The sequence below is a fragment of the Petromyzon marinus genome, chromosome 48 (genome assembly GCF_048934315.1).
Source record: "Petromyzon marinus isolate PM22_M1 ecotype Great Lakes invasive population chromosome 48, UKy_Petmar_22M1.pri1.0, whole genome shotgun sequence".
Lineage (NCBI taxonomy): Eukaryota > Metazoa > Chordata > Hyperoartia > Petromyzontiformes > Petromyzontidae > Petromyzon > Petromyzon marinus.
Window position 1 is genome coordinate 1,595,533 of NC_133714.1, and position 27,947 is coordinate 1,623,479.

General features: G+C 41.1%; 2 protein-coding genes across 4 annotated transcripts in view; one reads left to right on the top strand and one right to left on the bottom strand.

Annotated features, from left to right (window-relative positions):
• LOC116952773 (CD109 antigen-like) overlaps positions 1 to 22,232 on the top strand; it is a 67,833-nt gene extending 45,601 nt beyond the window's left edge. For both annotated transcript variants that reach the window (XM_076074437.1, XM_076074436.1), the window contains 19 exons: positions 250 to 399; positions 703 to 756; positions 952 to 997; positions 2,594 to 2,702; positions 3,607 to 3,724; positions 4,757 to 4,870; positions 5,013 to 5,228; positions 6,991 to 7,126; positions 9,567 to 9,743; positions 11,430 to 11,511; positions 12,742 to 12,964; positions 14,225 to 14,396; positions 14,626 to 14,822; positions 16,090 to 16,236; positions 17,536 to 17,601; positions 18,630 to 18,775; positions 19,558 to 19,705; positions 19,849 to 19,951; positions 21,124 to 22,232. In XM_076074437.1, the coding sequence (XP_075930552.1) occupies positions 250 to 399; positions 703 to 756; positions 952 to 997; positions 2,594 to 2,702; positions 3,607 to 3,724; positions 4,757 to 4,870; positions 5,013 to 5,228; positions 6,991 to 7,126; positions 9,567 to 9,743; positions 11,430 to 11,511; positions 12,742 to 12,964; positions 14,225 to 14,396; positions 14,626 to 14,822; positions 16,090 to 16,236; positions 17,536 to 17,601; positions 18,630 to 18,775; positions 19,558 to 19,705; positions 19,849 to 19,951; positions 21,124 to 21,308 (2,589 nt within the window). In that variant the 3' untranslated portion in view covers positions 21,309 to 22,232. The remainder of the gene's footprint in view (positions 1 to 249; positions 400 to 702; positions 757 to 951; positions 998 to 2,593; positions 2,703 to 3,606; positions 3,725 to 4,756; positions 4,871 to 5,012; positions 5,229 to 6,990; positions 7,127 to 9,566; positions 9,744 to 11,429; positions 11,512 to 12,741; positions 12,965 to 14,224; positions 14,397 to 14,625; positions 14,823 to 16,089; positions 16,237 to 17,535; positions 17,602 to 18,629; positions 18,776 to 19,557; positions 19,706 to 19,848; positions 19,952 to 21,123) is intronic.
• CFAP54 (cilia and flagella associated protein 54) overlaps positions 20,024 to 27,947 on the bottom strand; it is an 82,381-nt gene continuing 74,457 nt past the window's right edge. For both annotated transcript variants that reach the window (XM_076074435.1, XM_032972396.2), the window contains exons 68-69: positions 27,553 to 27,627; positions 20,024 to 25,239 (exon numbers count right to left, since the gene is read on the bottom strand). In XM_076074435.1, coding sequence (XP_075930550.1) covers positions 25,096 to 25,239; positions 27,553 to 27,627 — 219 coding nt within the window. In that variant the 3' untranslated portion in view covers positions 20,024 to 25,095. The remainder of the gene's footprint in view (positions 25,240 to 27,552; positions 27,628 to 27,947) is intronic.

Consider the following 27,947-nt stretch of genomic DNA (forward strand, 5'->3'; position numbering starts at 1 on the left):
TCCTTTACTTCCCATCCAGTAGCACACGTGGCTAAAGAGGCGATCTTTTTTTCTAGATTTTTTCTAGCTATTTCCATGCTATCCGATTAGTCGAGTAATTGAATTGATAATGGGTGATGTTATCTGTTAAATGGTTGGATAGCCCAGCTCTACTCGAGAAGGCTGTCTTGTGACACGCACAGGAGGTGAGTGAGTGCATACTGTGTATTTTCCCTGTGGTGGACACATTATTCTGTGACCCTTTCACAGGTCGAAGTGAAATGGAGCGCACAGTCAGCTGTGCCTGGTGAATACGTGAACCTGGAGGTCACGGCCACAGATCCCGAGTCATTTGTTGGTGTTGTAGCCATCCAAAACTATTACTATTGGCGAGGAATGAATATGATCTCTGATATCCTGGTAAGATTTCGACCCAACACGATTTATCAACCTTAATAAATTAACTTGCATGTCATACATCTGAGAAAAAATATGAGATTCACCAAAGGTGGTGCTCATTAATAATGAAGTGTGTAACAATGGATCAACTCATCAATTAAAATAATGTTTGTATGCTCATCATGCGTGCAGCATATTATACTTTTGGGAGCAATCATTTATAATGTATGTTCATTTTATTCAGATATGCCGAAATTACATTTATAGAAGGATAATTGACACGTTGGTGGTGCTAACTTAATTTTAAATGAATTTCTTCCACAGTCTGCATCTGCTTTGGACTCGAATCCTAAATGGTGGCATGACAACATGTTCTTGGTAATACAACCCTCCCGCTGGCTTCTGTACTCTCTGAAATTATGCATTCATATTCTGGAGTGGTTATGACGTATTGACATAGTACAGTTTTACAGTTGTGTCGCCTAGACTAGCATTAATGAGATTCTGCATTTAGCAAAATCCATAACTAGTAATTACAAATAATTGATACAAGGTTATGAATGTGTTCCACAGAATGCTGGACTGAATTATGCTACCAATGGAAGAATAAAATACTGGGGTGAGTGAAAATATTAGTTTTAGGGTATGAGTGTTCACTCATTTGCATCTGAACTAAGATAATCAAATTCACTATAAATGGAATCCAATTATCTTCCAGGATGTCATGCCAATTTAGGCTTGTGGCTTGAATCCAGGTGTTATACGATTCAAGTGTAGTACTCTGATATGAGTATTGGCCTCAGCTGCCAAGTTACCTTTAAAAATTCATGCTTTTGTACCAGCTAGCTGTATTAAAATACTGAAGAGGAGCATCTCGTACTGACAAGTGAATTAATCTTTAATAAATTAAACCTCATGAACTGGTACACAGTGCTTTTTCCTGTTGCACATTTAAATATTGTTTGATTTTTAAAGTTGAAATGAAACTTTAACAAGTTGAAAGATTGGAAGCAATCCAATTGTCCAATTGATAGATTTCATCCTGGGTAAGATGGCAAACTGCATGCTTTGGTGCATCACCTAAAAAAACATTGAGAAAGGCAAGAGGATACCACCTCAAATCTCCTTTCCTAGGTATGGCTTGAGGACCTGAGTGTAGAGTATTGCATTGTGAGACAAGGAATAGGAGTGGGACCATAGAGTATGAAGTGAGCCTGAGCCATGGAACTTACCAATGGGCAGATAACGTGAGAGAGTAAAGCTTGTGTGAATCTATTTTGGTCAACTGCTAGTCGTTACAGGCAAGGACCCTCTGATTTGGATCCTAATTCGACACAGTAATAACATACAGAACTGAAAATAACGATTGCGGTATTTGTGGAGACTATAAATAATTCATAGTAAAGGTTTTTTGGGTTAGATCGCGTTTATTTATAAATGTGTCGTAACCCTCCACCACCCGACACGGCCAATCAGCAAAAAAAAAGTGTCACGTTGACAAAAGACAAATAATTCACTACTTCAGCCCACCGGTGTGTTGAAGAGTTAATCCACATTTACAGTTTGAGTACGACGTTTCGCTGGTAAATACTTCCAGCATCATCGGGCAATTCGCCAGAATGGTGGAGGGTTACGACACATTTATAAATAAACGCGATCTAACCCAAAAACCTTTACTATGAATAATATTGGTCGCGAAAGCCTACGTGTTAAACTGACTATAAATAATGTCTGCTTAATATATCTGTCTCCACATAAAAAAGTAAATCTTACACAACCCATCAGTAACACAAATATCTCTGTCTAAGAGACAGATCTGTTTGAGAGACAAATACATGAAGGAGACATTGCTTATGTATTTTGTTGTTTATTTTCTCCACAATTACACTGATAATTATTTTGAGAGATAGGAAAGATTGCATTGTGGTGATACTCAAAACTCAGGGCCCAGTTGGGAAACTGAGAATGTATTCACCATCCCCACGGCTTAGATGGTGTCTGCAGCATTCCCTTTTGCAAACACCTTGATAGCTGTGGTGTGCATTTCCAAACTATCATATTTCTTTTATACTTTCGACTGCTAATGACCATAAATTTGTGATGAGCTCAACTACTACAATTTAGCAAATATACAGTGAGCACGTTTGAACATACAATAATGTATATATGGTTGGGATTTTTTTATTCTGTATAATACTCATTTTAACCCCTTCAGACAGCAAAAAGGCGAACAAAGATCACTCAAGAAAATTAGAAAATGATCGTTTGCGCAAATCCAACGGAGGGTTACCAGAGGCCTGGGTTTGGCAGCCTGGTGTAAAAGGGTACGTACGCATTTTCACGGCCTATCTAATCACATCATTGGACCTCCCTTGTCAGTATCAAAATAATAAGAATAGGTTTTACCCTTTCTGGCAATAAAACAGTTGTGTTAAGATGTTAAAACACTAAACTGAAACCTTTTGCAAGGAATCATGTCTGCATTAACCACATATACTTGTGGTGAACATGCAAACAAAAAACAGACTTGATTCCTTGTACAATAATCTTAATATTCTGTGAGATTCATAAAAACTGCCAACAAATATTACTGTAACTTGAATTTTATATTAATACCTTAATTACGGTAGATTTTTGTAAAAATTAAAATGTGTTTTTTTACGATTGGTCCACCAATTGTATCCCAAGTGGGCTATTCAAATCTACATGTATATCAAAGATTTTTAATCTGTTCCAAATACTACATATATATTGAGTCATATCTATGAATAATAAAAAAATCCATCAACAGAAATATATTTTTTTCGTGTTGACATTATAGAGTCTGTAATGATCGATGCATAACATTGTATGTCTATCAAATAGGTCCTCAGAGATGGTCTCTATAAAACTAAGTCTCAATCGGTTTTATAAATAATTATTAGTATAATGCACTCATTTGTGATCAGGCTAAAATCATAAAACTCGCTATACACACTATCTTATGGGAACCCAGAATTTGATCTAGGTTCTCAGAAGTTCTGCCTCACTGTGCTTACACAAGCATAGCATTGTATCACCACATAATTAAATAATTCCTGACATATCAGGTCCCTTCAAACTTGGCAATAATGCACCAATATGCGTTACATGGAGACAAATTAATAGAATGGTGATTTAGTCTGATTTAAATGTAAAGGAAATAACGGGATTCATAGCTTGAAATAATTGCACCCTTTTGTTTTAAAGACCAAACAAGAAGACGACATTCACAGCCGTTGTTCCAAAAGTCAATTCCCGCTGGATGGGCATTGCCTTTTCCGTGTCTAAAACAAGTGGAGTCACTTACGCTTACACCAGAACTCAGGTACATTAATGTCTAAACAAGATTATTTGTATTGGTTAGTTCTACAGAATCTTTAAAACAAAACCACTCTTCTCAACCTTAAGTATTTCAGGGGTTTTAAATTAATTTTAAAAAACAGTGTTGTAGCTTACTACAGTAGATTTTGGAGGCAGTGGTAGAATCTTAAGGATATGGGCCATGTGTATTCCCTTCGAGGTATGATTTTCTGTCTGTTCCTGCTTCTCCTTGTGGCCAATCACGCTTTCACTCTCTCATCTTGCCCCCCTGCACTGGAACAAACTTCCCCTCCACATCCAGCGGTCACCTTCGATCACTGGTTTCCACTCCTCACTCTAAACTCACTTGTTTTCTCTCGCTCACCCCACGACCCCCTTCAATCTCCCCCTTATAACCACCACCGTTACTTTTCGCTCTTCATATTCACATGATACGGCTAACACTCATTCCCCTTCATTCCATCCATTCATCATCATTTACTGTCATAAATGTTGCTTTAACCGAATTCATGCATTGCAGATTCGTCACCCATTGCTTCCTCTCATCCATTTCATTCACCTCATCTTCACCATTACATTAATACGTTGCACCGCTGTTAATTCCCTATAAAGCGCCTTGGTTAAGGCGCCATGTATGATAAGATTGTAGTATACCAACAGCATTCTCAGGTGACAGATTTAGCAGGACCACAAATAGGAAAAAGCAGTCATCGGGTGAATTGAAGCGACGTGGGAGGGTTTCAAATGTCGATGAGTTGAAGATCATACATCTGATTTAAGATGATTAAATGTATATATAGATGTCTATATGATGCTGGACGCTTGTGTTGCGCCCGAAACGTCGTGATTTGTTTTATTTTCTACCTACGTGACTTTACCGAAAGAACCAAAGAGTATGGATTCCTGCAGTCACGAAAGCTTCAAATCAAGATTTAAGTACTATATATTTTCAACAATTGATGATTTTTTTTAAATAGTGCATGTTACTTTTAATACGTACATTTGTTGTTAACACCACCAATGTTTCTTATCGCAGTTTGAAGTGTCTTCTCCATTGCATGTGGACATAAATGTGCCCAATGTTGCCATTCTTGATGAAGAGTTCATTGTGGAGGTGAAAGTCTTCAACAAGCAACCAAAGATTATCGAGGTAACACTGAGGCACCTGTGATATTCCAAACTTGGTGGGCAGTTTAATCTGAAATCTACTAATTCTGAATAAAATGTTTTTATTTCAGTCTAAAATAAAATTCGATTTGTTGAGGTGTTTTTGTTTGTGAATTGTTTTCTAGGTCCTGGCAACGTTGCATGCCAGTGAGACTCACTTCAAAGTTCTCTATCAAACCGAAGGGAAGTCTCCGTACAAACGTTATCTGAACGTGCCCAATAAGGAGTCTGGCACTGTGTCTTTCCCCGTGTCTCTCCTGGTTGCCGGTGAATTCTGTTTCACCGTGGTGGTGTCATACAATAATATAAATTACACTGTGGTGGGATGCACCTTGGGGAAGGTAAGTCTGTGCCCCTTCTCACACACTTCTGAGACGTTACCACGTGCGTTGTTGCTGGGATTGTGCCTGCATTTTTTGCGAATCAGCTGTTAGGGATGACTGCTGAAATGAGGGCTCCATCTAAAGATACAGTGTAATGATTTACTTACATTAACCACTACACATGTGGTGGAATAATCTTTAACTTTGTATCCACACTTAGCATTAACATTTATTCAAGCTTCAACTGAGCTTAATTGGATGATTAGATGTATGAAAGAGGCGGACAAACATCTGCTGCTCTAAATATAATGTCCCAAGCGGAGCCAGATTAATGGTTGTATGGTCCTTTGTATAGGGACGCAGTAATGCAATTCTTGCAATGTTTGATTGTTGTGGATCTGTATAAACATTTCTTCATTACAAGGGCAGATATTTATCATGCAATGATGCACCCCATCCATGATTAGATTTATTTTCATGATTCGTTTCAAGAATTATTTTGTGCTCAACTTTATAATCTCATTTCATTGTTTCGCATTTGTACCTGTCCCATTTAATCTCGTAACCTAATACCCATTTTTGCATATAATGTGCATATTGCCTTTATCAACTGATTATTTTACACATGTTTAGATGCATACTCTTTTGTTCTTTCGGTAAGGTCACGTAGGTATAAAAATAAAATAAGATTCCTGCAGTCACGAAAGCTTCAAATCAAGAATGTTTAGGTGCGTAGACTAAAATGAATTTTAGACTAAAAATTTTAGACTAAAATTCATTCTTATGATGATTTTCTTGTATTGCGAGTAAATACCTTTCTAGGCCCACAACACTTGCAACACCCTCCATTGTAGTCAATCTGGTACCATCACACCAGGTCACAGTATGGAGGTAAACTGCGTATTATTGCAGCTTGAGATAGCAAACCTTAAGTTCACGCATGGTGTTGATTTGTATTATTTTATTGCTGCTATGATATCAATGATACATATTAACATATAAGATCCACAATAATAGTTTTTCTGAGATCATAACATCATGCTTACCCTGCATTTTTTGTTATAATTTATTTCCTGACCAAATATTAATGACATAACGAACTAAATACTACGTGTTATGAAGTTAATTAACTTTAATGTTTAGTTAATTTGGGCCACGGAGATTTTATGATGTCATAATTTCTTAGTGTATTTAATTATGTAATTATTTCGAGTGCAATTGAGAGAATGTGCATTATTAACGTTATAGATTGTGAAGGTAAAAATGATTAGAAGTCTTGCTACAGTCTTACATGTTGAATGAAATGCATTTGAATCACTGTTAAGCAATATTTTTATTTGTACTAAAGCACAAGAAGAAGAGAATACAAATTTCAATAAGTTATTGCAAAGTTATATTGCACTGATATCACACTTTTTACTAGAATTGTAAATGTTATGGGTTTACTATCCAACACACCAGTGTGCTGAACTAGTAACGAATTGGCATGTTTTGTTTACGTGACAAACATTACTCAATGGCCGTGTCGGGTGGTGGTGGGTTTAACGACACATATATACGCAATCTAACCCACAAACCTCTATTATGGATGATATCACGATAATTGTCATGCTGTGAAATTTCATTTGTCATGTCATATGTCGTAAAGAGATTATATTGGGGCAACTCGAATATTCGTGTGCTGCTGTGGAGAAAAGGTTTGATACGTTAATGTGTTTGTTTTGTGAATGATAATTGCAATTAGCTTGTGTGTGGATATTCTCTCTTCTACCCAATATAGCATTCAGGTTTTCCGCAATCTTACTCAGAAAGCGCCATACTCAAATTGTCATCAGACGAGGTCACAAAAACGTTCACTTTCAACTTCCCATCCAACGTCGTCAAGGGAAGCAGTTCAGCTTCCTTTTACATCTACGGTATCTGTTTTATTTGCTTCTCACCTTCTCCTACACAGCATTCCAGTTAATGGCATGGAGCCCATTAGTGGTGCTTATGACCTAGCTGCCTTAAAACCATTGCTAGAATAAGTATCTTATGACACTGACTTTCTCACACATCATGCACTGACTCGCTCATCATGCGCTTACTCACTCACACATCATACACTCGCACAACCACTGACCCATTCACTCATCATACACAGGTTCACTCATTGTGCGCTGACTCACACATCATACACTCACTCACACTGCCGCTGACTCGCTCACACATCATACACTGACTCACTCATCATGCGCTGACTAACACATCGTGCGCTGACTCACACATCATACACTCACTCAAGCTACTACTGACTCACTCATCATACGCTGACTCGCACATCATACACTCACTCACGCTGCTGCTGACTCACTTACACATCATACACTGGGAGTGTCGTGCTATGTATATCGTTTATTTTAAAATTTTAAATCACAGTTCCTATGATTACTGTTGTTACATTGTTTTTGTAGCTTTATGTTGGTAATTCGAAAACATATGGTTAATCTGAATTGTCTTATGGTTGTTGTTTTTGGCTTGCACCACATTGTGATTTTTGCACACAGCGTTTTAATGAGTTTTTTTGTGTGGAATATTTGCTGGTTGAATTCCAGGATGTTTATGTTGCGCGTCGTTGCTTTGGGATGTTCTCTATTCATATTTTGTTTGTTGCGGTTGCACCCAACTTAAGAGCCGCATGGCTCACATGGCTATATCTAATAAATGAAAATGAAACTTGAAACTTGAATGTTACAGATAGATGCATCTAATGACTGATGCAGCTTAAGGTTGAACTCCATTTATAGCACGGCCAAGTAAATACATGAATAAGAAAAGTAATAAGAAAACACAGCCTTCATAGACCACTACACTTAAGACAATTGGTAGCTTCAGGAACTAATAAAATACCAGCTACATTGATAACCATGAAGGTATAAAATACTAATACACTTACCTCTGTGCACTAAACTTACAGCTGCATGTGCAAAACTAAACAACAATGCTGCTAAATATATATAAACAATATAGGTTCCTATTTCGATTTAAAGCTTTCGTGACTGCAAGGATTCATCTTCTTTGGTTCTTTCGGTAAAGCCACGTAGAATGAGAATAAAATAATAAATTGATAAAATAAAATAACGCAATAATATTCTCACGACGTTTCGGCCACAACACAAGCGGCCTTCATCAGGTGAAGGGACGAGACTGTCTGGAGGACAGCGCTGGAGTGAAAAAGCCACGCTCAGATCACGACCTTTAAGCTGTGTGAGAAGAAACAAAGCGCCTTGACAAAGGACGTAGCATATAATTTAGCATTGAAATGGCTGAGTGATTAGCTTGTGACTGGTCACAGAAATGGCTATGTTAAAGTTAAAGCATACACATCCGCAAAGGCACCCTTTGACAAAGGAATTAGCATAGAATTTAGCATTGAAATAGCTAAGTTAAAGTATACACATCTGCAGAGGCACCCCTTGACAAAGGAATTAGCATAGAATTTAGCATTGAAATAGCTGAGTGATTAGCTTGTAACTGGTCACAGAAATAGCTATGTTAAAGTCAGAGCATATACATTCACAGAGGCACCTAGTACAAATCAAACAGGAGAATTTAGCATTGAAATAACTAGGCGAATTTAGCATTGATATAACTGAGTGATTAGCTTGTGACTGGTCACAGAAATGGCTATGTTGAAGTCAAGGCCTACACATCTGAGCTATTCACAGTAACTGGGTATACAATACACTATATAATGAATACTCAATGTTATCAATACCTCAATGTTATCAATAAACTCTATATTCTCCAATCAGCTAAGCTACCAACAATAAGTCGTTATATATCACAATGCTATATGGCGAAAAAAAAGCAGAGAAGCATTTATTTCCAACTAGCATTTCCCGAGCATTTGTATGGGACTTAATTGTGCCGTGCCCTTGCCTGAGCGTGTTGCATAAGGATATGGCATTAAGTGCAATGACGTCATCACAGCGTCAATCAACTCTCTGGGGTGACATCACTGTGTGGAAGCCACATGCATGCCTTAAGCCTTAAGGAACATAGCCATGTGGTAGGGTTTTAAATATAAACCATTGAAAACCAAACCTCCGGATGATTCTACTAATAAAAGGCGAGTTACTCTTCGGGAAGATTATGCCTCCTATTGCTTTGTATCGGACATTTTGCAAAATGTCAAGGGAAAAATGTTGTGACGGACGACACTTGGGCATTATACTGTGTAGGTAGATTGAGCAAAATAAATCAGGAATAATAAATCACCAAGCAGACAACATCAGTCTCAGCCAGCAAGATTCATTCCTCAAAGCTTCTTGGAATTGGACAGTATCCTCACATATGCATGTGTGAAATGTGCAGGAGATATCATTGGGCCCTCTCTCACTGGACTCGATCAGCTCCTGCAAATGCCATATGGCTGTGGGGAACAGAACATGATCAACTTTGCACCAGGCATCTACATCCGGAGATATATGGAAGTTACCCTACAGATTACTCCGGAGATTATCGAAAGGTCTTTGACTTATATGACATCAGGTAAGTTTACACACTTTTTTGCAGCTGACAAAAATGCATTTTCGGTCATTCCATGCCAAATGAATAATGCATATACTCGATCAAACCCAATTTCAATGACATTTGGGGCAGAAATCTGTATTTGGAAAAGAAGGCAACCAAAACTGTTTACGTAAATCCAACCTCCCATTACTCAGATATAGGTAATGGAAGTTGACCTGACATCTTGACTTAGTATGTGTGTATATGTTGAACTTCTTTTGCACCGTACGTAGCCAACCATGCTAATTGGAGGTGCAGGACAACAAACTAAACACACAAAGCACTTGGTGACCACCCAGGTGTTGTCACTTGCCTCATAGTCGATTTAAAAAGGTGAGACAGTTGTAATTTTAAATGTCTTGGAAGATATCTATGGTTTCAACTTATGCATAAAAATGTGAAAACGAGGACAAAACCGTTTGGTAAGTGCTGTTGTAGTTAGTTGTAGTTAGTGGTGAGATCTCTGGAATCAGTCCGAATCATCCCTTCCCACCTGAATGTGAGGAAAATGGTTGTAACTCTAAAAGTATTGGAGTGCACACTTCAAACTTTTCAGGGATTTTTCCCAGGTATGCGTCACGATAGGTTACATTACAAATAACCGAGGTTACACAAAAGTGAATAATGCCTAGGTCATATATACGCCAGACTTGCCTCTCTTTGCCAACTACAAGGGAAGTTACAATACGAACAAGGTTGCCAAGTGATCTTGTTGGGTCAAACTTCGATGACATATGTCTGGGGATTAAGCAAATTATTTAGTAAAAGTGGTGCAGAAGCACACGTAACAAACAAAAACTCACACATTTACCAATGACACTGGGCTTAAAAGACGAAAATATTTAATCGGTGACATTTTTGGCAATGGCCCTTCGTAACATATAGCAAGCAAGTTTCAAAATCAGTTAATTGATTTAACCATATTTTTGATTGACTAGAATTTTGGTGGCCCATGACCACCTTGATCTGGCTCCTGTGTAGGGCTTCTCGGCGCTTTGCGCCTCACCAGTCGCCCCCACTGATGTCCTCTCCCCCCCCCCCCCCCATGTGTGCAGATACTACTGACTTGTATGTAGGGTGTGTCGGCATATTTCCCTACAAAAGACATTCCTTTTTTTGGAGGGGGAGGGAGTGAAAAACATTCTTGAGGGGGACAGGGGTCGACAATTTTTGGAACCCTGTTTGATCAAATTTTACCCCCACATCTGGCATCTGGGGTGGGGGGGGGGTTCCACCTTCTATAACATTTTGATTCAGGTCTTCTGAATGGCTCTTACAATTTAGTTGACGGACAAACAGAATGCCGGGCTTTTATGATAGATGTAGAATAGAATGACCATTCTTTATTTTTTGTTACATCTAACCTATAAATGCACAACGTGAGGTCATGCGTGGAAATATCCGTATCAAACAGTATCTGATATTGATTATTTGGCATATGAAATAAATGTATTGGAGTAAAATGTATCATTTATAACAGCCCTGTATTCCGATGTCCAAAATGCATTTCACATTGTTATTTCACTGAATGAAGAGCTGTAAATGTTTCAACACTGACTCAAAGAGTATGGTTTTTCTCCACTTGAATGTAAAATGCATTGTATTAACATAAATGTATGTAAATCATACCAGACTACATCACTCATGGTATCATTATGTGCACAGGCTACCAGCAAGAGCTCCACTACAGGAGAGACGATGGTTCCTTCAGTGCTTTTGGAAATTCGGATCAACAAGGCAGTACATGGTAAAGCTTTGCCACAATCATGCGTCTGTGACTGATAATGAGTGCATGGTATGGTAATCAGTGCATGGCTTGTTTCGAGTAGTGCGTTTTCAGTTATCTGTCAATTTCACAAATGATAATGGGAGTATAATAAACCAAAATTGTAGAGTCCCAGTAAAGTTGTATATACACTACAGTACTGTCAAAAGCAAGGGTTGTGAAATCGGAGTGTCTGGATCTACACAAGTCAACAGTGGTCATTTTGGGGTCTGGGAAGAAATCCGTATTCAAATAAGTGAAGGCAGCTGGTGATGGCTTCAACGGCATGGCTGTGATGACCTCCTGACCTTGAGAAATATGTCAGATATTAAGACAATCGGAAATTGACTGATGCAGATCTGATGCTTTTTTAAGATCTACTGGATCTAGATTTATGGATCCTTATCCCTAAATCCTTTAAAATGTTATTTGATCGAGACCATTAAACTACTCTCTGTATGTGGGAGAGAGCAGGGAGGTGTTGGGGCAGCAGAAGGCTATTTATAAATACCGTGTCCGCAGATTATGAGCCGCCCCAGAAAGTAAAATGATCCCTAGATGTTGTGGTCATTTTCAAATACATGTATACAGGCTTTGTGTTAATATTCGTTTGTTGTGTCATCAAACATAATTGCCCTTAAGGCATTGACAAGATTTAAAAGTTAACATTTTTTATTGTAATCCTTTTTATTGTAATTACTTTTAATAATATATTAGTTTTTTACTTGTCCGTTCTTAAATATATGTCATTGTTCGTTGCTTTAGTGATATGTTCAGAAATGCCTAATGAGCTTGACACAACATACCGTATTCCTAAGATTATAAGACGCTCCCGTATGGAGTTAGTATATTCTCCCCCTGTTCTGCCTGGGTTTCCTCCAGGTTCTGTGGTTTCCTCCCATAGTTAAACAAAACAATATATACAGCGCAACCGGTGTTGGCCAAATAATATCCCTATGCTGAAACGTTACCTGCAAATTACTCTATCGAGATGACAGCAACATCGTCCCCTACTGCGAAAATGTGGTAGGATCCTCCTGAAAAATCATTGAGACTCAGGAATTTCCTGGGTAAACAAGTGGAAAAGTCGAGGCCACGAAATGAGTTATCTCTGTGCATTTGGTATGCTGTGCTGTGTGTGCACATTGTCTGACGCGTTCGTCGTGCATATGTGTCGAGCTCTGTGCTTTTTGTGTCCTGCTGCGTTCCCAGGTTGACGGCCTTCGTGTTGAGGACGCTCCTGCAGGCACAGCGTTACATCACCGTGGATGAGCACGTGATCTCCGATGCACGCAATTTCCTTTTGAACAACTTATTGCCCACAGGGCAGTTTGAGGAGCGTGGCTACGTTATTCACAAGGAGCTGCAGGGTGGCTCAGCGAGCCACATCAGCTTGACAGCCTACACTCTGCTCGCCTTCCTCGAGGACGCCACGGTAGGCAGACTATAAACCCAGAACGGTTTTGGCCAAACACCCAAAGTGGATTTATGTACACATGTATGTATGTTGAACTTCTTTTGCATCGTACGTAGTCAAACCGTGCTAATCGGGGGTGCGGGGGAAGGATAACAAACTAAACACAAAAGGCATTATACTCTTTGGTTCTATTGGGTAAAGTCACGTAGGTAAAAAATAAAATGACAAAAATCACGACGTTTCGGCGACAACACAAGCGGCCTTCATCAGGTGAAGGGACGAGACTGTCCGGAGGACAGCGCTGGAGTGAAAAAAGCCACGCTCAGATCACGACCTTTAAGCTGTGTGAGAAGAAACAAAGCGCCTTGACAAAGGAATTAGCATATAATTTAGCATTGAAATGGCTGAGTGATTAGCTTGTGACTGGTCACAGAAATGGCTATGTTAAAGTTAAAGCATACACATCCGCGAAGGCACCCCTTGACAAAGGAATTAGCATAGAATTTAGCATTGAAATAGCTAAGTTAAAGTCACTCAGCCATTTCAATGCTAATCACTCAGCCATTTCAATGCTAAATTATATGCTAATTCCTTTGTCAAGGCGCTTTGTTTCTTCTCACACAGCTTAAAGTTCGTGATCTGAGCGTGGCTTTTTTCACTCCAACGCTGTCCTCCGGACAGTCTCGTCCCTTCACCTGATGAAGGCCGCTTGTGTTGTGGCCGAAACGTCGTGATTTTTGTTATTTTATTTTTTACCTATGTGACTTTACCCAATAGAACCAAAGAGTATGGATCCTTGCAGTCACGAAAGCTTTAAATCTAGAACAAAAGGCATTTCTAAGGAAAGTAGTTTTCAATTTAGAATGCTGAATATGGGATTGATTCATAGATTCTTTTTACATACGTTTACACAATGTGATCACTTGTTCAAATAAAAACACGAATACATTGTACATATGGATGTTGAACTTCTTTCGCACCGTACATAGCCAACCGTGTTAATCGAAGGTGCATTGTCTGAAATTCAGTGTCTCAAAAATGGAGTGTCTCAAATTGAGTGAGACACTGCTGGCATTAAGAGCATGACTGTATATACACAAATATAGAGTTGCACTCAGACGGACACTGATATATAGGTACAGGTATGAAGTGAAGAATGATAATCAGTCAAAACAGTGACATACGGAGACTGACAGACGCGCCATCGACAAACTCACTCTCAGTTTTCTGATAAAAAAAAAAACCTATTGTGATCATTCTGCTGTGTGGACTTTACAGACTGACGTTTTACCAATCTCATCTGCTGTGCACTTCCTGGAGGCCAACGTGAGTGGGAGTGGTTTGACGGCCAGCCTGCCTTTGGCGCTCACTACCTATGCCCTCTCCCTTGCCAACAGCAGTTTGGCTAGCACTGCCCTGGACCTGCTCAATGTTCATAAAAAAATTACAGGTGAGGCACCAGGGATGCTTTTGTAGTGTAATTTAAATGAGTTTGCAGTAGCATTAAGGTGATATGAAAATGTATTCACGAATGTGTTACGCTAGAGGCTAGGTTTTGTTTATCCTTTTACAACATCTGCTTAATGTTATTAAAGTAAAAAAGCTATTGACCTTCTCAGATGAACTGTTGATGGGTGGTCTGTGCAACAATCTGATAGATACCTGTTGATTTGTTTCAGATGATGGACTGATATACTGGTCAGATTCAGCATCAGGTCAACCTTCCTATTACTGGCAACCAACAGCAATCACCATCGAAACCACAGCTTATGCCCTCCTGGCTCATCTGCGTCTGGGAAAGATCACAGAGGCAATTCCCATCATGAATTGGTTGAGTCAGCAAAGGAACCACCTGGGAGGATATGCATCCACACAGGTAACAGATCTGTCGTGAGAAATGTCCCTTCACCGCTATCACTGAAAGGGACTTGTAAGTAAGCATGCATGTCAATGCACTGCTGAATGAGGGCCTCCCACAGTGTGCGAGTCATGAGGGTTATTATGGTTGCCCATGACTAGGGGTCAGCATGCGGCTCTTTAAGGACTGCTTTGTGACCTTATTGACATTACATTGTGGCTCTTAAAATATTGAGTTTTTTACTAAATTCGAAAAAATGGTTCTTTAGTTATTTTGATTGTCGACCCCTGCCCATGACCAATCACCCAGAATGCACACGGTCTCATCAGAAGCGAAGCAGAGTTGAGCTAGCCATAATGCTTGGATAGGTGACCATCATGTATAAAATACAAATGTATTCGGAGTTGTGGGCAACAGAGAGCCGTGCAGCAAAGTACATTGTTGTTCTCTACTACATCCACTTTCACCATCTGTAACTGACCAGCGTGGTGAAGTATGGTCAAATATATATCGTCTCGCAAAGCTGTGGGGAGGCCCTTTTCAACTTGTCATGCATGGTGGTCACACCTTGCAGGCTAAAACTCTGCTTAACTTCCTACATCTAATGAGATTGGACAGGTGTTTTTATCTTAGGTACCTAAAGTAATATGCATTAATACAATTAAAATAACTTACCTATGGGCTACTACAGAGGTATAGATTCCAGGGCTGAAACAAGTATTTGTTTTGATTTGATTCAAAGAAGTGTGATATATGTGTTAATTAATAATACATGAAGATTAGGTGATTGTGATCTTAAAGTTGGTCCAGGACTGGATTGGGAGCCAGTGGAGGTATTGCGTATCAGTGTAATATTTAGTCATGAATATTCAAATCATTTACAAAATGCTAAGTCGCAGTTTTTGTAGATTTATTTTCAATTACTTGTAAAGTTAATGTGTCAAAAGAGACACTTTATATCGATCTAAAATGTAAGATTTGTGTTGCACATTGAAACCCAGGCTGATATATCAACAATTCACTTATTGTATTGTTGTTGATTTGAAGCTTTCGTGACTGCAGGAATCCATACTCTTTGGTTCTTTCATTAAAGTTACGTAGGTAGAAAAAATAATAGATCACGAAGTTTCGATCGTGACGCAAGCATTCTTTTTACTTGAATAATTGCATGCTTTTACAAGATTGCAGCATATGTTTTGTTTATATATTTAAATGTTACAGCCAAGGATAATTTGTTCACATTTGAATTGATGTGCATGACAGCGATGACGATTTTGGGTTTCAGGACACAATTGTGGCGCTGCAGGCTCTGTCCGAGTACTCCATCCATTCGTTCGGAACTTTACAAGGGAAAGCGAAAATCTCCACATCAGAACATAGCGTCGAAGTACAGCTATCCGGCATGAATGCCTCGGACAAACACGTCGAAAAGGTGCTGCACTCCGGAAAGCCCGGCAAGCCCGGCATCCTCAGTGCATTGTTTTGCTGGGAAATCATTTGGCCTGGCATTCCTGGAACATCTTTGTTATACGATTCAGGACAGGGCATCGACACTTCAAGATAATTGGTCCTCGTTTATCTTAGCCCCCCTGTGTAGCTACACCGGTGTTCTTCACTAAATTTCAGAGGGGGGGGGGCACTTTCGCCGATAAGGCTTCATCAGTCCGAGGGCCGCCACACATTTGAAACCATTGGGGTTCGACAGTACGATTATGGGGCGGTGTTTTCACATTTGTGTATTGTTGGGGGCCACACATCAAGGGCTGCACTCAAGGTCACCAAGGGCGTCCAGTGGCCCGCGGGCCTTGCAGTGATGAACACTGCTCTACGAATCGCTCCCTTGCCCACTGGATTTGTTCAAGTCCTTTCGCCTTTTTTCTCAGGACTAGTCTCGTGATTATCTCCAAACGTGTGATCTTTTCCCCCCTTGCCTCTAATATTTATTGATTTATTTATAAATGGCATTTGTCACTGGAGAGTGACGATTTTGAAAGATATTTGAGGTAGACGTCCTATCTACTGTTCTAGTAGATCTGGGCCCTAAGCATATTGCACACAGTGACGTGCAATATACTATTCTCGTTTTTTTAGCTACATGCCAGCAATGATATGCGCACCGTGTTTTATCCACTTTTACGATTTTACTTACTCCAAGTCTGCAACACACTGGTGATGTTAGTTTATCTACGTTTTGAACTGCTCACACAGTAGAATTCAGATGATCTCTTACTTCACATCCTGCTGTCCATGAGACCAAAGGGATCTACGATTATTCTGGTTATCCACAGAGCTGCCAGGACTTGAAGAAATATTTAAAGCTGATTTATTAATCTTAACATTGACATAAATCTTGATAAAGTATCAGCAAGGCAGTGAGGATACCTGTGTGGCATAATGATTGACGGTAAAACCTTTTGAAGCCAAGTAAAACATTTTGAAGCCAATTAGCCAGGCTAATTGAACGAACACTGACTTAGTTAATAATGGATTCTACCTCTCTGTTGTTGACGAATGTGAGGCTTTTATTTTATTTATTAACATTGCAAGTTTATGTGGGTTGTCTGTACCTGATGCGGCAAAGACATTGCCAGGAATAAATGTCCTTATTCCTGACTAGATGTCCCACTCTGTTGCTGCTGTACTTCAGTTTAGTAACAATATGCATAGCTCTTCAGAATATCCACGAATCTTAAGTATAATTTTAAGATGTATGCCTTTTTTATTCCAACAGATTTCTACTTCCTCAAACATAAATGTGAAGTTGTCTGCGATTGGGAATGGGACCATTATTGGCCAGGTACGGTTTTTATATAATTTACTGCTTAAAGCAGTTTACTTTTCCTTGAAATATCAAATATATCAGAGCTCTACGACACATTCGGCCACTTTCGAGTCGTGGCATAGCCAACATGGTGGCGTGTAGCAGAGTATCAACAAGGTTTGATTATTGCAACTCACTACTCTACGGGACATCTGACAAAAGCATTTGCAAGCTACAGCGTGTACAAAATTCTTTGGCATGTGTCATTACGGATACTGCGAGGTCCGACCACGTCCGTCCAGTGCTCGCTGAGTTGCATTGGCTTCCAGTTACTGAACGAATACATTAAGGTTGCACTCATGATACACAAAGTGTTTGCCACAAATGAACCACAACACCTTGCTGATCTCATCAAGGAGCATAAACCATCACGCAATCTACGGTCATCCTCGCAGCGGCTTTTGGCTGGCCATCGAACAAAGACGGTCAGTGCATCGCGCGCTTTCAGATGTGCTTTTGTGGCCATCTGGAATGCTCTTCCGATTGAGGAAACGACTAGATTCAGTGATCAAGCCATTCAATTGATTTGTCTCAGAGTTGGTGAAATCTGTACTCGTGCAGAGCAGAGATGAACAGAAGCACACATAGATCAGGAAACACAGAAACAGATGGATGCCCACGATAAAAAAATATGCCGACACAGATACAAACCCGTGAACAGAAAGACAAAGACTGATAGACGCATTGGCTATCAGAGGGACAGACAAGGACATCAGTATTAGCATAGCGATTGCAAGCTCAAGTCTGATTGTGACATGGGCAAAGAAACAAGAGACGTACAGAGCGAGCACAATTGTGGAAATATTCAAGAAATAATTAAAAACATCGGGGCAGACAAATTTCAAAAACAAACATGCTGCAATATATTTTGGACACAACGATACAAACGTGAAAACTTGTTGTCTTCCATTCTTCATAAGTGTCAGAATGTGTTTTTTCTCCACGTTTATATGCACGGTATTTAACGCTCACACGCGTGATTTGGATTGTCTGTGCCTCCACAGCTGAATGTTTTCTACAATGTGCACGACGCACCGGGACTTCGCAGAGCCCGATCAGCGGCCCCCGAATATGTGCTGGCGTTGGACTTCAACGATAACAGTGCCAATGGTGCCATTGGAGAGAAGGTGTATCTGACGGCATGTGCAAAGTACGTTGTGGGCACAGCCCACGAGGCCGAGGAGCCTTTCCATACACTGAATAATGCTTTCTTCGTTCTCAAATTTTAAAATGTTCATTATGCCTTCTTATCTTAACGGAATTTATATAGCGCCTTAACTAAGGTGCTTTACAAATAATTAATAACGGTACAACGACGTATTAATGTAATGGGGAAGATGAGTTTTTCTTGCTGTGGTTGTCCCACCTGATGACGATTGCTTGTGTTGCGATCGAAACGTCGTGATCTATTATTTTTCTACCTATGTGACTTTACCGAAAGAACCAAAGAGTAAAGTGAAAGAAATCTATGAGAGGAAGCAATGGGGCAAATCTGTGATGTGTGAATTCGGTAAAAGCTAAATTGATGACAGTAAATGATGAATGAAATGAATGAATGGGGAATGAGTGACAGCCATATGATACAGTGACAGAATATGCGGGTGATGTTTCTACACAAGACAATAATGCAAGGCATTGGGCCCAAGCCATGCGCTTGCCCATCATTGTGTGGATTGCCGAACGGCGCGAGCTCGCACGGTGCACATTAAACAGGCAAAAACGTCAGCGGCGTAGCGTGCTTTGGAATGGGCCTTGGTGCAAGGGATGCAAATGGAACGCCTTGTCCAATTCCTGCCATCTTTCTTAGCACGGCATCTTGGACCCCTTCGGCCTGTGGTCCCCGCTGTAATTACGGCGCAGCTTCCTGCGAACGCTCGATAGCCGCGAGCACTGCCCAGCAACGTCTTTCGTGCCCATCTCTTGTCGCTACAGGTGGATGGGCGAGGGCCCCTCCGGCATGGTTCTCATGGAGGTGAACCTGCTCAGTGGCTTTCACGTGGCTGACAATCTGTTCACCCTCAACGAAATCCTCAAACTGGTGGAGGTCTCACCGGGAAAGGTCTACCTCTACTTTGTGAACGTACGTGATGTTTTCTTCGCACGTTCCTATCGTTTGTGAAGTGTCCACCTTGACTGCATTTAATCTTGGAATCCGTGGTGTTTGGATGTGAGATACATTTTCAAGATATACTTTTGTTCACGTGTTTCTCATTTTCATTTCAGCTAAATGACAGTGCAACATGTGTAGAAATAACACAATACCGAGTGTCTTCAGTTGCAAAAGCTAAGGAAGGATTGGTTGCTATTAGTGACTACTATGAACCAAGTAAGTACATTATTTTGGTGCAGTAAAATTACATTATTTGTTCATGGCAGTTAAGCAGATAAAAAAACACTCTTTCAGTGAAAACACAAGATTTATTTCCTCTCAAATCCCAACATACATATAAAGCGTAGAAACCTGCCGTGAAATATTTGCCGGTCCGTCATTTGCATTGAGCACACGCAAAAAAACGCACCACACATCCTAACGTAGTCGAAGTCAGGAGGCTCTTTGTTAATGGAAGTGCACGGACATCAACAAGGTCTGCGTGAATTGTCGCTGTGGCCACATTTATGTGTTCGTTTGTTTCTCAACACGCTTGTCCTGGTGAGGGTTGCGCCGGCAGCGTGTTGAGTAGGGCGGTCCAGACCTCCCTTTCCCTGGCGACAGACCCTAGCTCTTCCTGGGGACTTCTCAGGCGTTCCCAGGCCAGCCAAGCGACATTTGCACAATCATCTGCAAATGGATATATGCAGCCCTTGTATCAATCTACTGCTGGATGAAGACCTCCCCGCAATGTGCGGGTCATGGGGGTTACTTGATCATGCCTGGCCACGCTTGCCATTGTGGGTTTGTGAAGGCAGGGACCACAGATGCAGGGAGCATAGAATCACATGCTGACCACGATGTGACACAGTGCCACAACTGTTTGACAACCTTGTATGAGTGATGGTCACCATGCAAGCACCATGCAAGATTAACGGAGCTGAGCTTTTACGATTCTGATGAAGATAGACATTCTGGACGATTTGCTCACAGTCTGCATCTGTGAGCTACAACAAGAGCCACGTTTTGAAATACTTTTGGAACCATGTTATTTCCCGACTTCCACTCAGAAACACCTCATCCACTTATTCTGCATAGGACTTTAAAACTGTAATGACATCACGACCCAAAGTCAAAATGCTTGCTTAAACGTTGGAATTTTACGCAGTGCATTTTTTATCATTCGTGATATGTTAAATATGCATCAACCTACTCGGCATAAACAACACAAAAGCGCGACTGGTAAAGCCCACTTGCTTCTTTGGCTGTGCCTTCGTTTAGTGTTACGTACAGTATTACGTGTTGCAATGCGAGTTAGTTTTGGTGTTATTGTTACGGGGTACTTATTTTCGTGGTCGACAGCGTGGTCGAGTGTGACTCTTCTCTTTCCTTTCCCAAAAAAAACACAGCGACAAGAGTGGAGGAAGTGTACAGATCCAAACGACTCTCCGAGATGGACCTTTGCGCTCTGTGTGGCCCAGGCTGCATCAATTGCAAGAGCAATGTACCAAGTCCATCTAGCAGGGTGACCATATCTCCAGCCTTGTGGGTCCTGCTCTCTGTTGCCTTTATTCTGTTCCAGCAGGAACTATAGAGCGCGGCCTTGTAACCAAAGACCTCAATTATACTGGCTTGCATTTCTGTCTTCTGTGCTCGCCTCCCGGTGGTACATTAAATTCATGGTGCACTTAATCTTGATTCAAATATAAATGTATGTATGTCAGAGAGGTATTGTATCTGGACGAGAACGGTAAGATTTTAGATGTCTCTAATATTGATTTTAAATGTCTCCACCCAGTCCTTGATCCCATTTCTACTCCTTTAAAAATGTCTCGAACATCTCACAGCTCATGAAAACCAGGGGTGCAATTCATGTACAGGGTAAACATATCCATAGCGGGATTTCTACCATCAGCAAACTTTCTGCCATATATTGTTTTTGTTGCTGTTCATGAGCTGCCTGAAGTGCTAATTCTGTCGTGAAATTGACAGCGCAAGTTAAGGACATGGCAAGGAATTTCCACCACATTGTTACGATGTCATGGCACAGTCTCCGCCAATGGACAGAGCCAATGAATCATACTCTGATCTGTTTTGCCATACGTGTACACACGCCAACAGGTGTGTGTGTGCGCTTCAGTGGAATGGTTTGGCTACGACGATAACTTCCTAAATAATCCAGCATTCATTTTGTTGGAACATAACGGTGGACCAGTTTCTACTTGAGTTTCATCAGCAGGCTTGTGACCTGTTAAACCAATGCTATTGTGTCGTCCGTTTGTTATGGTTCACATCGGACAAGAACAATGTGGCACACCAATTTTAATCGCACTTTATTTTTTATTATCACGATTGACTTTGGATACCAATCTCAGACTGTGTTGATCTTGATCATGTGCCTTTGGCCTTTGAAGTATCTTACGATATTCTTATTTGCCGAGTAGTGTTTGACTTTAAAACAGTAATTGCTCGTGGCTGTATCTATCATGTCAATAATGGAATAAAAATATGTACACGAGCTTACTTTTTTCCACAAATTGTACCTGCAAATAAATATTGCACTTTGATTCACGAAAGTATTTTGCCTACTGCATTGTTTTGGGCGCCACTGTGGTGAGATGTTAACTACCTCGCCTGGTACGCAGGAGGTCGTGGGTTCGATCCAGACCCTGACGCCTGCTGTATATTTGGAGTTTGCATGTTCTCTCCGTGGTCGTGTGGATTTTTCTCTGGCTCCTCCGGTTTTTCCCTCCACATACATTTAGAAACATGCATTTAGTGTGCTCTGTGTACAGCGACAGCGCAGTAACACGCAGGATACCTAGTCGAGTTAGACCCAGTATACGAGCGGTGTAGGTATTACTGAGTATATATTTAAGTATTAGAAACGCCTATACACGTTAAAGTGTGCCATGCACTGTCATACGAAGTCGCAAATGGTAATGTTAAACACCCGTAAATCTGGCTTGCATAATAATGTGACCATCACTTGTTGTGTTGACATCAAGTTAAAGGAACATCATACTCAATATATACGTAAATTGGTAAAAAGATAAAATTGTGGGATTCGAACCTGGGTCAGCCATTTCACAGCCAGCTATGCCATCCTTTAAACCAGTACTTGGTGTCAGCTGTAAACATTCTGATTATTAAATCGTAGTTTTTGTTGCATTTAAAAGCAAAAAGTACGGTGGATAAAACATCTACCTGCCTTTTTTAAATGAACTTACTAAAATTATAGATTTGTTCAGGCTCCTACACCTCTGCAGCCACGGCACACTCCCCCCTTGGCCACGCTGCAGTCCTGCGGCCGCTACTGCAGGTGGCATCATTCACAGGCTCGGACAATGCACTCAGCATCTACCACCGTGTTTAGTTAGAATCTGGGATGGACGCCTCCCGTCAATACCTGTCAAAAATGTGCCTCCTTCGAAGAGTTAACGGCTGCCCTTCCATGAATGATTTGGTATTTTATTTCAAGCGAGGATAAGTTTGAGCTAGGATATGCCTGAAACATAACCGCAGTGTGATCAATACTGTAGATACAAGCAACTAACTTGTGTACGCAAATAGAGACCTAAGTCCTGGGGAGGGGAAAGGAGTGGAGGTGTGAAGACAATTGATTTGGAAGTCCACCTAACCAAAAAATACTGGTAAAGGAGTTTGGATTTTTTTCATGGCCTTGCTCTCTGCACTACACATCAGAGACTTCAACAGCCACGATGTATAGGGGCTATAAGAGCAACGATTGAGCAGGTGAACTATGTATTATCACTTTGGGCATCAAACACAAAAGCTGCTTCACAGGCCCCTACCAATGTGGCTGCCGAGAACAGTCGCACGGGTATTCAGGAGACCGCAATTACTCTGCCCCAGACTCCGAGTGAAGCGCTCACCCAGAAGTCTAAACCCAACAATCTAAGCCACCGCCTCCATGCTGCTGGAGTCACCGAATCAGCGACGAGAAGCATATGGCATGGGACAAGTTGAGCCTGGTATTCACACGACGCGCCATGAGGATGCCTTTATCCAGCAGTGCTGCTAATTTTTGGTTTAACACGTAGGCTTTGAAAAAAGCTGTTCTGCAATTTTTGTTTTTATGTGATCTGATCAACGCACCGATCCACCGTCGTGGAGTCTTCTTTTAAATGTGAAATGGCCGGGTGGTAGCGAGAGCCCCGCTTGTGGCAGAGGTTCGCGGTTCGAGCCTCGCGGCCACCCTGACTAACCCTGCCGGTAGATAATTATCCAACAATGTGTAGTCTGAGGGTTTTTTTTGGTTAGATCGCGTAAATATAAATGTGTCATTAAACCCGCCACCACCCGACAGCCAATTAGTAAGGTTTGTCACAAACAAAACGTGCCAATTATTTACTAGTTCAGCATGGCGTTGTGTTCAAAAGTAAACCCATAAAAATAACAATTCTAATTTTAAAAAACTAATGGATATTGGTCGCGAAAGCCTACGTGTTAATGGCCGTCTGCTCCACAGTGGATGTGAACGATTTCCTGACTTCATTTGAAAAAATAGTATGCTTTCCGCGGCAATGTCACAGTCCAGATTTGAAAATCACCTGCAATTTACTTAATTGGCGAAAACCACAAAGCAACATCGCCCCATACTGGAAGACTACTCTCCTGTCTGTGAAACAGTCCCTTGGTGTCGTGCCCCAGGACGTATGCCATGATCCAATGTAACGAATTCCTATATTGGCACAGTGGTCATTTCCACAGCCAGTCTTCTCTCCCACCACCAACGTTAGAGATTCAGGCTCCGGTAATTTCACCGCTTGGCTCCTCCCGTGCTCTTGTTCATTTGAGAGCGAGAACTGCCTTTTGGGTTTAGTTTGTCGTCCTTCGTACGGTGCTAAGAGGTTCAACACACATGGGAAAATGTAATATTCTAGAGTTTGGCTGTTGATGGGCAAAAGGCAACTCGGGCACTTGCTGCCAATTTCACTTTCCCTGCGAGTACATTGGGTCAGCTCATCCTCTTTGGGAAGAAAACATTTTTAAACTGATATTACCAGCGCAATGGTATTGCTTGGGTAGACAACATTTCTTTATCGTCATATTACAAATGATACATCTAATGTAAGCAACTGTAAAGGAAGTGTAAGTTAGGTATATATGTTTATTCACATCTATAATTTGTTTAAGAAATGAGTCAGAATATTTCTTAACAAAACGGATTTTAAAAGACGAAACAATTAGATTCTTTAGAAAGTAAAATACAGCGTTTTTTAAATATTCCACGAAAAATTCTGCATTATAATGATTTTAACATCTCGTAGGGCTGTATGGATTTTTTTCTTAAGATTGCTGCAGAATAAATAATTTTGGGTTTATTTTTTTGTGTAAGGGCCGATTTTTCATCTTAATTATTGTCGTAGGCCGTTCGGCATCTGGCTCAGGAGTTTGCCGAGCCAGTCGTGAAGTCGCCCCTCCGTCACGCGGAACCCGCTGGCTGGGCTGAACGTTGCCTCCAAACTCCGCAAGGCATTATGGGAAAGGTCAAAGGGTATCTGGGGGGGGGATAGAGAAAAAAGTTGAGCATATTTCAGTAACGTAGCAAACGAAAACTGGGGTACGTACATTGTCATATCTCCATTTACAAGGTACATTTTTATTGAAATTAAACTTCAATAAGAAATCCATGAGCGTTAAAAGTTTTTAACTGAAGCACCCACTGCACCAGACACCCATTTAAGGCCAAATCGACTGATGGGGGGGGGGTGATGGGGGGGGGGGCTCAGTACAGGCCACACTAATGTGCGCTATGGACGGTAATGAAACACAAGTCGCCAGGTTCGTAGCTCAAAGCAAGGACCACCGCGCCACGTCTCCCCAACATACCGAAGTGAATGGCAGCGTACTGACAATAGGGGCTTTACGGAGTTGCCGACCCACCCCGACTGGACATCTGTGAGGACGAGCTTCATAGCTCGTCGGATTCCTCCAAGGATAAATATATATTCTGATTTCAATTAATTATAATTTATTACTTAAGGTTAAAGGGGAAAAAAATAGCAAAAACAAGGCGCAAGGTTACTTAGCACGCTCTTCCAACAGCAGCACCTAGAGGTGGGTTTGTGTAGACATTTGAGACTGACGCCATCCACACTGCCACTCTGCGCCCAACCTTATGGAAGAGGTACGTGGATGACACTTTTGTCATCTGGCCACATGGCCGGCCTGCTCTAGACCAATTTTTCGACCACATCAATTCCATACACCCAGCCATCAGATTTACCATGGAAGTCGAAAAAGATGGCAAGCTACCTTTTTTGGATGTCCTAATTAAAAAGATACCTGATGGTTCAATGAGCCACTCTGTCTACAGGAAAGCTACCCATACGGATGCTTATCTGAAACCGGATTCCCACCACCATCCATCCCAGAAGAACTCCCTCATCAAGACTCTATACCATAGAGCCCAATGCATATCCGACCAGGAACACATAGGCAGTGAACTCAAGCACGTACACCAAGCTCTTAAGGCTAATGGTTACTCCGACTATACAATCCGCAAAGCTATCACTCAAACCATGAAGAAGGACCCTCTTGAGGAGCCTTTCAAAACCATCACTTTACCCTACATTGCGGGGATCACAAAAAAGATCTCCAAAATCTTGAATATACACAAGATCCAGGTCCGTTTCAACACATTACATAAAATCCGTGATCTGGTTCCGTCTGTAAAAAGATGTGATTCCGGACATACAGTACCCTGGTGTCTACAAACTAAGTTGCCTCTGTGGTAGTAGTTACATTGGAGAAACCAAACGCCATGTCTCGGACCGCATTCGTGAACACAAAGCAGACCTTAAACACGGTAGGACCAACACCTCGGCTGTGACAGATCATTGTTATAATTCAGTAGGCTCACATGACATTGACTTTTCCAAGACAGAGGTTCTTTGTAAGCCATCTGGCTACCATGAGAGATTCGTTCATGAGGCTATCCACATATACAAGCACAGAGACAATTTCAACCGAGAAGATGGATTCTGGCTTAGCAATCATTGGAAAGATTTGATAAACCATTTCAGGTCTTAATTGATTGTTCACGCTTACAGTGGCTTTCAGACAGCATACATTAATTTTTTCGTCTCCCCCCTCCTCTTTTCAGAACATAGATGGACTAGTCCTTCTAAATAAACTGCCAAATCGCTGCGCGTGGTGCTGCCGTTTTTTATAAATAAATAAATCGCTAAAAAAAATGTTTTAATGCAGACCGACACACCTGATGACGACCGTTTGTGTTATGGTCGAAACGTCGCGATAATTTTTTTAAACCATTGTTTTTAATATATTTTATTATTTTATTGTTTCCCTTCAACGTGACTTTACCGAAAGAGCTAAGAATATGAATATGGCTTACACGCAGTTTGGTAATAATACACATTTTTAACGGATCATTTAGAGCCCTTTGTGAGCGATAATTATTAATTGTTTTGTAGTTACAGTACGCTTTGGATCCATAAGAAGCTCCAGAAAGCAAGACTCTCTCCAAATCTGTGGCTGGTGTCTAATAAAGTTCACACAATTCTAGTTTGCACGCACACCTTCCAGATTCATTATAAGACACCGCACCCCCTCCCCCCCCCCCCCCCCCCGCAACGTCTTCCTTTAAAAACAAATGGGAAAAAGTTAATCTTATTATCTTATAACCTGGAGAAAACAGTAGCCATCCTTGCAAACGCCAAGCATCACTAATGCTCACCTTTCCACTTGCATGAACACGAGAATTGGTGCATCATGTCTGCAGGAGGGCCAAGGGAAGTGAATGTTGGAGGATTAGGTTTGATCAACAGTTCGTTGCTTATTGTGGTCACCTCTGAAAGTGGCTCGGCATCCACATGGGAACCCAGCAAGCATCGAATCTCCGCAGCGCGCTCCCTGGCCAGATCCTGCAGCGATACGTCATGCAGGGAGAGACAGACCGACAACATCAACTTGAAAACTACTTTACGTAGGCATGCTTCTAACATGTTAGAGTTAACTACCGAATACGACGGCGTTATGTTTGCACCGTTGTTCCGCGTGGCTCTCGGGACGAGTTCAGGTCGTACCGCGCGTTTGTTCGTCACCATGCCCGACGTTTTGCACCGCACGCTCGAGGCTTCTTGAGGATGTAAACTTAAAACAATTCAGCTGCTCAAGAAGCTCCCGGCATGTGGATCGAAACGTTGAGACATAGGGCCGGAACACGCGAGAACAACCCAGTAAC